Raw genomic sequence first — 13,124 nt, 5'->3', positions numbered from 1 at the left:
TATGATGACATATTCATCACTCAAAAAAGTTTTTAAGAAATTAGTTTTTGTAAATGGATCAAATGCCTGTGTTGCCAAGCGGCAACACTGTGCAGAAGTGGAAAGACTTTACTGCAATAGTTTAGCTAGCTAGCGGGAATCTTGTAAGCTGTGTGGAAAAGATCCACAGATGTTACTGTTGATAATATAATTTTCATCTGCATCCCAACCTCAAAATCAATGCTGTACTGTCAAATGTGCATTTCAATGCACATAACAGCTAATATTATTTGCATGGGTGCTACCAAAGCAGGTGATGGTGCCAAATTTTCAACGGGCCCTTTGAGGGCACAAATAAACCCTGATAAGGCCTAAGCTGAAAATTTGTTTGACACCACTGTTTTAATCTATTCTTCGACAACACGCGTTAATACCGGTCCAGCGTTGTGGGCTTGTGGACACACACACAACAGCACTGCTGTATATACATATATGAGTTTTTTGAAGATAAGTGTTTTTATCAGACAGTGACGATCTCTTATGATGTATTATTCCTCTTTGGATAAAAGGGTCTGCCAAATTAATAAATGTAATTGTAAATATATACATATACTGTATATATATATATATATATATATATTTAAGCAATATCACACAAGCAAGAGTGCTATATGGCCCTACATCAGCACTGCTGTGATTCAGCAGCCGTAGGTAATAGCACAATTGTGAGTGTGATACTGCTTATATACAACAGTTCAATGAACAAGTACATTTTAAAAAATTAGGAAAAACTGAGTCCGGTCATAAAAACTAATTTGTGCATGGAACAACTTTCTTACGCGGCGGATCAGAACCTGCCATTGCTGATTCAAACCAAATGATGCGTCCAAACCTTCATTAGTAATAAAATTTAGTAGCCGGTGCGCAAGAATCATTCACTAAAGAAACCGCAATGTCCTCCGCCATTTTAAACAGTGTGCACTCCAATGTGGAAACTCCAGTAAGAGGTAAGCGTCTTTAGTTCGTGACATTAATCAGTCTGTTGTGTCTCTCAGACACACATATATATATATACTGTGTGAGGCTTTTTTTTAAAACCATGTAAGCAGCCTTCTGTGCTGATTTTGGGGGAAAATGAATTTTAAAAAGGTAAAATATGTTTAAGAGTTGGTTCAGAAATTGGGTCATTGTTAACTAACTCATGTTGTTTCAAAGCGTATGACTTTCTTTCTTTCGTGGAACACAAATGTAGATGTTTGGCAAAATGTTAGGGACTGTTCATTACATGGAGAAGAAGAGTAGAAAATGTCTCACCTTGTGATCCATGGAAAGAAAGTCAATCAGGTTTGAGTAAATCTTTTTTGAAAATGACGCGAGTTATACAAATTCAGGTATCTCCTGAAGTCCTCACACACATGATCTTGTCGTGCACATCCACTGTTTTTGCCTTCACATTCATCTCCTGTTGTTTATTACATCATTATCTAGTGCTTTTTCATGAGAGTAACATTGTGAACCCACTAATTAGTGCAAATACCTCCAGACACATGCACATTCGGCGGGTTTAATGTTAGAAAAATCATGTGGCATGTTAAGTTTTGCAGGTGCACATTCCATGTTTTTCAGTACTCAATTATGTTCTATTTCTTTCCTTTTTCTCCCCTTTTCTCCTCAATTTGGAATGCCCAATTCCCAATGCGCTCTAATTATCCCAATGCGCTCTCTCTCTCAATCCGGGTGGCGTCAATCTGTGCAACTTATCACGTGGCTTGTTGAGCGCAATACCATGGAGACCTAGCACGTGTGGAGGCTTTACACTATTCAACGCAGCATCCACGAACAACTCACCACGTGCCCCACCGAGAGCAAACCACATTATAGCAACCACAAGGAGGTTACCCCATGTGACTCTACCCTCACTAGCAACTGGGCCAATTTGGTTGCTTAGAAGACCCAGCTGGAGTCACTCAGCACGCCTTGTATTTGACCTCGTGACTCCAGGTGTGGGAGTCAACGTGTTTACTCGCTGAACTACCCAGACCACTTTTCAGTACTTAATTAAATATGCTTCCATTTTAATTTCCCTCGACCCTGTCCACCATCTTGGATGAAAAATATTATCAAGTTCATTGTTATACATTCTGGGATTGGATTATCCACAAAGAATTTATTTGAGACTGTGGTATATTTTGGCCAAAAAGAGGTATCTTTATGTCAGGTGTGCACACACGATGTCTAAAAATGTTGCCTCGATAGGCAGCTCGCTAGGTTTTGGAACAGAGGCCTTTCCAAACAACTTTCTTTCATTAAATACATTTTAACGATGAGTTAAAGGGAGTTTTACCAATGCTGAGAAAAACAAAACAAATCAATCAAACAAAATTAAACTATAAGGAAAGCAGTACTCTTCAATAAATGTCAATAACTGTAAATCACACTCCATATTTGTTTTTAAACAGAGATATATGCTGCCTTGCAAAGGCAAAATGCAATAACTTCACATTTTGTTAAAATTAAGTAATGACTTAGTAATGAAAATGGCTCTCTTAGACTATGATCCATAACAGAATCAGAGAAAACAGTGTGACACTATTTTATAGTCCACATTTGGCTGGTCATCAAAAAACAATGTTTCAGTGTTGGCTTTTTATGGGAGTATGTATATATGTCAGTGACCTGTGACAGGGGCCTCTATGTCCAGCATGGTCTTCTCCTGGCGGAGGATGGCGGCCCCCTCATTAATGATACGCAGTGCGACGGGCTCCTCCACGCGGCCCTCTTTAGTGAGGTGAGCCTTCAGCAGGTCCACTCGAGGTTTCCCCTCACAGTCGAAAACCTCTCGCATGCTTAACCTGTGGCTCAGCGGAAACGGCACCGCTACAGAGAGACAAGGATAAAGAAAGGAACAGAGTGTAAATGAAACAGAAAGCCAAGACAGGATGAAAGTACAAAACCATCCTATTCAGTATTCCGGAGTGACACATCCGGAATACTGAATAGTATTCCAGAATTCAGTGAGCATTCAGGGTAGAATGAACAGGGACACATTGGCACTAAGTTTCAGCTAGTTTGTTTAGTATGCTTCAGTAAGGTTTGATGAGGACAGCTCAGGTAAGCCTGATCATGAAAATGACGTGACTGTGGAAACATTTTTGCAAAATGATACTGTGCATCATGGTTAATTCCATGTATCGCGGCAGTTCTGAAATGTCCACCTTGTGATGCTAAAAGCGAGTTAAATGTTCTCCCAAACAGATGAGGTTTTAAGGTTTATGCTCTATTGAGTTTCAAATCAACCAAAACCGACTTCCCTACCCTTAAACCTAAACCTAACAAATAGTGTCATGTAAAGTAAACGTGAGATCAAAAACACAATTACTGAAGAAACAAAGTCATTTAGTGCTGCTTCTTTGAAACTTTAGGCTCACATCTCAACTCAAATGCTCTTCAGGACTCGTATCCCAGTCCTTTACATTGCAACTGCAATGCGGTATCAGTTGAGCTACTGCGCAACTTGATTGCATGTGAGCAAGCTATGTTTATGTAATGCAAACATAAAGTGTATCGCCTTTCAAGTCATGCGTTGTAGTAAAAGTGTTTAGATGTCATAAGATTATTATGTGAGGGACAGGGTGAAAAGTGATTATGAACTGCTAATCTGCCATTTTACTTGTAATTTGTATGAAAGGGAATAAGAGTAATTGTTGTTGTAGCGCCTCTAGTGTTCATTTCACCAGGAAACTTCCGTAATGTTTAAAATGAGCCCTGTAAAAATAATTGTGCAATAATGTATATATAGTAATGTGATTCTATGAGACCAGGTTGGCTCAGGTACATCTACAAAAATATGATATTTGTGCTATGAACATGATACCTCAAATCAGGCAAATCAAAATCATATCTAGGGACCAGAATTACATAGAGACTTGGTAGTGTGCTCTTTTGACTGGGCCAGTAAGCAACACCCTAGCATGGCTCTAGCAACCACACCAGAAACTAGCAACAGCATAGCAGTGCATTAAAAACTCTCAGAACACCTTAGCAGCCTCATAGCAGTCTAGATGTTATTCAAACTTCTTGTCAGATTACATACATCATTTTTCCAGGTTAGTCCATTGGCTTTGAGATTGAAAATCTACAGGTGAAACTCGAAAAATTAGAATATCGTGCAAAAGTTCATTAATTTCAGTAATTCAACTTAAAAGGTGAAACTAATATATTATATAGACTCATTACAAGCAAAGTAAGATATTTCAAGCCTTTATTTGATATAATTTTGATGATTATGGCTTACAGCTTATGAAAACCCCAAATTCAGAATCTCAGAAAATTAGAATATTACATGAAATCAATAAAAAAAGGATTTTAAATACAGAAATGTCGGCCCTCTGAAAAGTATAATCATGCATATGTACTCAGTACTTGGTTTGGGCCCCTTTTGCATTAATTACTGCCTCAATGCGGCGTGGCATGGATGCTATCAGCCTGTGGCACTGCTGAGGTGTTATGGAAGACCAAGATGCTTCAATAGCGGCCTTCAGCTCTTCTGCAGTGTTTGGTCTCATGTCTCTCATCTTTCTCTTGGCAATGCCCCATAGATTCTCTATGGGGTTCAGGTCAGGCGAGTTTGCTGGCCAATCAAGCACAGTAATACCATGGTCATTGAACCAGGTTTTGGTACTTTTGGCAGTGTGGGCAGGTGCCAAGTCCTGCTGGAAAATGAAGTCAGCATCTCCATAAAGCTTGTCTGCTGAAGGAAGCATGAAGTGCTCTAAAATGTCCCGGTAGACGGCTGCGTTGACTCTGGACTTAATAAAGCACAGTGGACCAACACCAGCCGATGACATGGCTCCCCAAACCAACACAGACTGTGGAAACTTCACACTGGACTTCAAGCATCTTGGATTGTGTGCCTCTCCATTCTTCCTCCAGACTCTGGGACCTTGGTTTCCAAATGAGATGCAAAATTTGCTCTCATCAGAAAAGAGGACTTTGGACCACTGAGCAACAGACCAGTTCTTTTTTTCTTTAGCCCAGGTAAGACATTTGACATTTGAAGCCCATGTCCAGGACCCGTCTGTGTGTGGTGGCTCTTGATGCAGTAACTCCAGCCTCAGTCCACTCCTTGTGAAGCTCCCACACACATTTGAATGGCCTTTTCCTGACAATCCTCTCCAGGCTACGGTCATCCCTGCTGCTTGTGCACCTTTTTCTTCCACACTTTTCCCTTCCATTTAACTTTCTATTAATGTGCTTTGATACAGCACTTTGAGAACATCCAACTTCTTTTGCAATTACCTTTTGAGGCTTTCCCTCCTTGTGGAGGGTGTCAATGATGGTTTTCTGCACAACTGTCAGGTCAGCAGTCTTCCCCATGATTGTGAATTCAACTGAACCAGACTGAGAGACCATTTAAAGGCTCAGGAACCCTTTGCAGGTGTTTAGCTGATTAGAGTGTGACACTTTGAGCCTACAATACTGAACCTTTTCACAATATTCTAATATTCTGAGATTCTGAATTTGGGGTTTTCATAAGCTGTAAGCCATAATCATCAAAATTATATCAAATAAAGGCTTGAAATATCTTACTTTGCTTGTAATGAGTCTATATAATATATTAGTTTCACCTTTTAAGTTGAATTACTGAAATTAATGAACTTTTGCACGATATTCTAATTTTTCGAGTTTCACCTGTATTTAGCAAAAGACACCTGATCATTTGGTAGCTTAAAACATCATAACAATAAATTAAACAAACAGAGCTAGGAATAAATATGAAAAGACTGTTATGTGAAGAAATGGGGCGAGTTGGGTGGCTAGAGTTGACATACACTCACCTAAAGGATTATTAGGAACACCATACTAATACTGTGTTTGACCCCCTTTCGCCTTCAGAACTGCCTTAGTTCTACGTGGCATTGATTGAACAAGGTGCTGAAAGCATTCTTTAGAAATGTTGGCCCATATTGATAGGACAGCATCTTGCAGTTGATGGAGATTTGTGGGATGTACATCCAGGGCACGAAGCTCCCGTTCCACCACATCCCAAAGATGCTCTATTGGGTTGAGATCTGGTGACTGTGGGGGCCATTTTAGTATAGTGAACTCATTGTCATGTTCAAGAAACCAATTTGAAATGATTCGAGCTTTGTGACATGGTGCATTATCCTGCTGGAAGTAGCCATCAGAGGATGGGTACATGGTGGCCATAAAGGGATGGACATGGTCAGAAACAATGCTCAGGTAGGCCGTGGCATTTAAACGATGCCCAATTGGCACTAAGGGGCCTAAAGTGTGCCAAGAAAACATCCCCCACACCATTACACCACCACCACCAGCCTGCACAGTGGTAACAAGGAATGATGGATCCATGTTCTCATTCTGTTTACGCCAAATTCTGACTCTACCATCTGAATGTCTCAACAGAATTCGAGACTCATCAGACCAGGCAACATTTTTCCAGTCTTCAACTGTCCAATTTTGGTGAGCTCTTGCAAATTGTAGCCTCTTTTTCCAATTTGTAGTGGAGATGACTGGTACCCGGTGGGGTCTTCTGCTGTTGTAGCCCATCCGCCTCAAGGTTGTGCGTGTTGTGGCTTCACATATGCTTTGCTGCATACCTCGGTTGTAACGAGTGGTTATTTCAGGCAAAGTTGCTCTTCTATCAGCTTGAATCAGTCGGCCCATTCTCCTCTGACCTCTAGCATCAACAAGGCATTTTCAGCCCACAGGACTGCCGCATACTGGATGTTTTTCCTTTTCACACCATTCTTTGTAAACCCTAGAAATGGTTGTGCGTGAAAATCCCAGTAACTGAGCAGATTGTGAAATACTCAGACCGGCCCGTCTGGCACCAACAACCATGCCACGCTCAAAATTGCTTAAATCACCTTTCTTTCCCATTCTGACATTCAGTTTGGAGTTCAGGAGATTGTCTTGACCAGGACCACACCCCTAAATGCATTGAAGCAACTGCCATGTGATTGGTTGATTAGATAATTGCATTAATGAGAAATTGAACAGGTGTTCCTAATAATCCTTTAGGTGAGTGTAAATTTTTTAACTATACTTTAAAACACTTATATTGGCCAATATTATGTTTTTTAAAAAGTGCCTTTGACTTGAGACCTAAAACTATTTAGAGACACTAGAGTTTGTAGTTTTAAAGATTGTTTTTTTTAAAGTGGTGAATCTTTTGAAACCTTTCAAGAACATGTCTGGGCCATATTCCCAAAGCATATTGTCTGGGCCATATTCCCAAAGCACAAAGTCTATTTTAGGGTCATTATAATTATTTTGCATTATGACACTATTTTCAAAACTATTAAACACATTTTGTTTGAAATGACCAAACTCTTGCATTCTCTGTTGTAAACAAAGTGCACGCTTCCAACTAAAATGTTACCCAGGCCTGCTTTATGAGATTCGCCTGAAGATTGTTCTAGGACAAGTGGTCAGCAGATAACCCCCAAGTAAACCCAATAAAACAATCATAATATTATTTAATTGCCAAGCTTGACATGCTGTGTAGATGCTGGGTAAAATGATGAGAGAGAAAACAGAGATATAATATAGAGCAAGAGAAATCAGGAGAGACAGTGAAAAAACTCAAGAAAAACAAGTCTGGAAAAGGTGAAATGAGACAAAACTGTGGCAAAGTGTTACTGGGAAACAGCAGCCAGAGGTTGGCATGCCACCAGTGAAGCTAATCACACACACACTGAGTCATAGCAGCCCACATGCTAACCCACTTCTACTTCCAAAAAATGTGTTTTCAAAAACGTATCTTTCAGTCCTTATTCAAGCATTTGAGCTGCACAAACTCACTGCAGCAGCCAAAAAAATAACTGTAAACATGACATTGAATCCAGTAAAACATCTACATATTTGGACAGAAATAGAAGAATGGATTGATCTTATTGCAAAGCATCTGATCATACCCAGAAGAACAGTGGCGGATTTAGGCATGGGTGACATGGGCAGTCGCCCAGGCCGGCATCTTGGGGGTTGGGGGGCGGCGGCAACCCACCACCCCCAACCCCCCAGTCAATAACTTTGTGGTGACAAAAATTTCTTTTTAATGCAGCAGATATAGTAATTGACACAAAAAAGATGGTTATTGACATCCAGTGAGGGTTGTAACATTAAAGTGAATAGCTCAAATAATTTGGTCTTGAAGGATTTTAATGAGAAATGTTTGAGTTCACAATGACATTTCTGACTTTTGACTGCAGTCTTTAGAATCTTTGCAAATCGAAGCACAGTTTAGGGGTCTTCATCTCAGGCCTTTATCTCAAGAGAAACAAATCTTAAATCTCCATTTGCTCTTCATATAATCTCATTGCTGTCTAAGAGACACAGTTGAGATAAGAGAATGTTCTTTCTTAAAGCATGGGCATTTTTAAGTATATATATTTGGCAGTATGTCTACAAAAAATATTTAGGAAAGCATGCACAAAATTACTGAATTGACATTACAATTTATGAAGGTTAAGCTGAGTTGAGCATATTTCTTTTTTCTTTCATGAGCTTGTGTGTGTGTGTGCGTTATCACATGCATATGAATGCTTTTGTAGTCTGCAGCGTATGTGTGTGTGTGTGTGTGTGTGTGTGTGTGTGTGTGTGTGTGTGTGTGTGTGTGTGTGTGTGTGCTGCAGTGCATTTGCCTGAGGAGACTATGTTATGTAAGAGAACTCTGCTGCATACTGCACTTCAATAATACACCCATACTGCTAAATAAAGGCACACACACATACAATAACAAATAATATACAGAGCTAAATCTGATTCTTAGAACATTTGATCTAAACCGTATCTAAGTCCTAATGCAATCTCTCTCTCTCTCTCTCTCTCTCTCTCTCTCTCTCTCTCTCTCTCTCTCTAGCTCAGTCTGTACCGTGTCATTGTCTTTCTTAATTTGCAGCCTTTCACTGTGCTCAGATATTCTGCTGTTGTATATTTTCTGTTTAGGGCAAATAACATTCAAGTTGTGTTGCTTCAGTCCAATAAGTAGGATCATTTTCTTTTTGTGCTTTGAAAATTTGGTTGGGGTGAATTTTGTGGATGAGGGTGTCAGTGTCCTGAGGCAGACTGTTGTTAGCCATGTTAGTTAAATTGTCACATGATTCAGAAGAGGAGCCCACATTTCCATATAATGCACTAGGTTCTATAAATGATTGGAATATTTTGAGTCAGATTCTAATTTGTATTTCAAATTGTATAGATGTTTTTAATGGCATAGAAGGCCCTTCTTTCTTTCTCTTTCAGTTCATTCACGGCCAAGCTGAGGTTTCCAGTTGCACTTATTTTCAACCCGAGATATGTGTAGTTTGTGGCATGTTCAATTTTAGTCATATTAATGGTAAAATTGGGTCTCTTTCCCTGACATCTTATGGAATGTGAGTATTTTTGTTTGTTAGGTTTAATAGTCAGGGCTCAGGTCTGACAGAACTGATGAAGGATGTCCAGCTTCTGCTGTAGACCTTCTTCTGTTGGAGACATCAGGAGCTGATCATCTGCGAGCAGCAGGAACTTTATGTTGGAGTCATATAGTGTGAGGCCAGGTGCTGCTGATTGTTCTAGTAGTTTCGTCAATTCATTAATGTATATATTGAAGAGGGTCGGTGATAGTGGGCAGCCCTGTCTCACCCCCCGCCCTTGATTGAAGAAATCTGTTTGTTTATTTCATTGCACATTGATTGTTTGAATACACTGTTTTTATTATGTTGTATGTTTTTCCCCTGAAACCAATTTCTGTAAGTTTAGACAGTAGACCTTCATGCCAAATTGAATCAAAGGCCTTCTGGAAATCTACAAAGCAAGCAAATATTTTGGTTTGGTTTTGGTTAGTGTATTTGTCAATCAGGGTATGTAGGGTGAAGATATGATCTGATGTTCTATAATTTGGTAAGAATACAATCTGACCAGGGGTGTGGATTCCCGGTGGGATAGGCGGTGGAGGTAACACCCATAATAATCAAAACAAGCAAGTACAACTTGTACTTCATGTAACCATGACCACGAGGAGGTTAACCCATGTGTCTCTACCCTCCCTAATTTGGTTGCTTAGGGGACCTGGCTGGAGTGAATACTCGCTGAGCTACCCAGGCCCACTGCTAATGAACTTTCTTAGTGGTTTTAAGGTTAGATACTGTTGCCAAATAATTGAAAAATGTAATTTATATTTTCTACAGCCAGATTTACACAATTTACTTTGTGAGGATTCATTATTTCTATAAGGTTATCTACGGGTGAACATATTTTGGGGTGGCCAGTTGCTGTCAGGTATTATTCAGTGCTGCTTTGGACCTATCTGTAATGCTGTTTAATATTATACAGCTTACTGGGTCATGGATGCATGTTAGTATTATTTGTCCTTTTTAGATACACAGTAATTTAGCTGTGATCTGATAGGGGTGTTAATGGTTTGACTATGAATGCGTTGAAAGAGAATAGATCTAAATCTGTGATCGTGTAATCAACTGTTGAGCAACCATGAAATGAACTGTAGGTGGATCTTCCAACAGAATCGCCTTTCATCCTGCCATTGACGAGGTACAGACTGAGGCTTTGGCAAAGCTGAATTAGAAGCTTCCTGTTTTTATTTATTTATGTATTGGAGTTAATCCTTGGAAGATGTACACTGTTTTGTGGAAAGCTCTGTCCGAATATATAGTTATCCCCACGGTATGTGGTGTAGTCGGGTAGGGATCCCATTTTTGCATGTAGATCTCCACACACCAGCACACTTCCCTGGGCCTGGAAGTGGTTGAGTTGATTGTGGAGAGTCTCAAAGATAGTAGGGAGATTCAGAAGGAGAAATATTAAGAGCACATAAGAATAAATATGTTGTTGTTTGACTAAGCTGATTATTGTTTTTGAGCCAGATATGGGATTCTTCTTTTTTGACTAGTTGGATATATTTATCAATGTCTAGTTTGTGTCAAAAGATTGTGCCCCCTGAATCTCTCCCAAGTGTAATTTGTTCACGTCTTCGGGATGATAAAGATATTTCACGATATCCCGGGGGACAAAGAGTGACCTCATCAGTTCTGCACCATGTTTCCTGTAAAATTATAGTCTATGTTCCATACACTTCTCTTAAAATCCAGGGTTTTGGTTTTACATCCAAAACTGGATGTTTCTAATGCCCTGGATGTTCCACAATGTGATTGTCAGTGGTTTCATGTGGTCAACAACCAATCCTCTAAAATAGAACCAACCCAACTTGAACCATATATATCTTTAAGATAATAGCAAAACCATTCACACTGTCTTTACAGAGATGTACGTGGTCATGGAGGTTGTGAATGTCCAGGGTAGGGTGATATGCCAGGTGAACATTTAGCATTCCAGAACAACTTTGTGAGATGCCTGTGTTACTCTATATGGTGCAGGGATGGTAATCAGTTCTGGGTAGGAAGGTGGAAATGATTGATGTTGGGAAGGTCTGTGTTGCTTTTACTGCCACTCATGAAACTGACTGTGCCACTTGTTCTTGTTCTGCCCTCAGGTCTTTTGTCCCCACATGTATGATTACTGATGTGGCTGGGTTCAACCAGTTTTTCTTTGCTGAGTTGTTGAAGGGCATTATCTATTTTTGGGCATCAAAGTTTCAATGTTTTGTGGTTGGCAAAGAGCTATTTCTCATTGATGAACCTGCCATTTGATTCCATTAAAATGACTATATCTACATTTCTATAAATATTTTTTCTTGGGGGCACTCAGGGGCTTCTGTCTGTGTTGTTGGGGTGTTGGACTCCTGGGGGTGTAAGAGGTTGGTATGCTGGCATCTGGGTGGTGTTTGAGATGGACTGTATTTGGGCCTCTGTCTGATCTTTCTCACTCTCTCTCTCTCTCTCTCTCTCTCTGTCTCTCTCTCTCTCTCTTTCTCTCTCTCTCTCTCGCTCTCTCAAATGTGATTTTTCAGTGTCTTAAATGTTAAAAATGTCACACCTCTATACTCCTATAGCTGGTCGGGATGCTAAAACAAACACAGCAATTTTTTGATAGAACAACAGTGACACGGTGACAATAAACTTGGGCTGTATGAGGGTCTCTGTCTACTCTCTCTCTCTCCCTCTCTCTCTCTCGCTCTCTCAAATGTGATTTTTCAGTGTCTTAAATGTTTCTCCAGGACAGCAATGAGAGTAAATGGAGACCACATGGAGACCTTTGCTTAAATATCCTACTTCTCAGATTTCTCTACTAAGAAAAAGACCCCAGTAATCTCAAATTTGTCTGCTCTAGAGCTTCAGAAGAAATCTCACAATGTAACTGCCCTCAAAAATCAGGAAAAGTCAAAGTCTGCAATAAAAAGTAAGAGACTTCAATATGAATATACACTCACCTAAAGGATTATTAGGAACACCATACCAATACTGTGTTTGACCCCCTTTCGCCTTCAGAACTGCCTTAATTCTACGTGGCATTGATTCAACAAGGTGCTGAAAGCATTCTTTAGAAATGTTGGCCCATATTGATAGGATAGCATCTTGCAGTTGATGGAGATTTGTGGGATGCACATCCAGGGCACGAAGCTCCCGTTCCACCACATCCCAAAGATGCTCTATTGGGTTGAGATCTGGTGACTGTGGGGGCCATTTTAGTACAGTGAACTCATTGTCATGTTCAAGAAACCAATTTGAAATGATTCGAGCTTTGTGACATGGTGCATTATCCTGCTGGAAGTAGCCATCAGAGGATGGGTACATGGTGGCCATAAAGGGATGGACATGGTCAGAAACAATGCTCAGGTAGGCCGTGGCATTTAAACGATGCCCAATTGGCACTAAGGGGCCTAAAGTGTGTCAAGAAAACATCCCCCACACCATTACACCACCACCACCAGCCTGCACAGTGGTAACAAGGCATGATGGATCCATGTTCTCATTCTGTTTACGCCAAATTCTGACTCTACCATCTGAATGTCTCAACAGAAATCGAGACTCATCAGACCAGGCAACATTTTTCCAGTCTTCAACTGTCCAATTTTGGTGAGCTCTTGCAAATTGTAGCCTCTTTTTCCTATTTGTAGTGGAGATGAGTGGTACCCGGTGGGGTCTTCTGCTGTTGTAGCCCATCCACCTCAAGGTTGTGCGTGTTGTGGCTTCACAAATGCTTTGCTGCATAACTCGGTTGTAACG

General features: G+C 40.2%; 1 protein-coding gene across 2 annotated transcripts in view; it reads right to left on the bottom strand.

The window, feature by feature from the left end:
- LOC127660227 (protein phosphatase 3 catalytic subunit alpha-like) overlaps window positions 1-13,124 on the bottom strand; it is an 86,535-nt gene that overhangs the window by 36,879 nt on the left and 36,532 nt on the right. For both annotated transcript variants that reach the window (XM_052150354.1, XM_052150355.1), the window contains exon 2: window positions 2,656-2,856. In XM_052150354.1, coding sequence (XP_052006314.1) covers window positions 2,656-2,856 — 201 coding nt within the window. The remainder of the gene's footprint in view (window positions 1-2,655; window positions 2,857-13,124) is intronic.

Source organism: Xyrauchen texanus, chromosome 19, assembly GCF_025860055.1.
Source record: "Xyrauchen texanus isolate HMW12.3.18 chromosome 19, RBS_HiC_50CHRs, whole genome shotgun sequence".
Taxonomy (NCBI): Eukaryota; Metazoa; Chordata; class Actinopteri; order Cypriniformes; family Catostomidae; genus Xyrauchen; species Xyrauchen texanus.
This window is presented reverse-complemented; position numbering and strand designations above follow the sequence as displayed.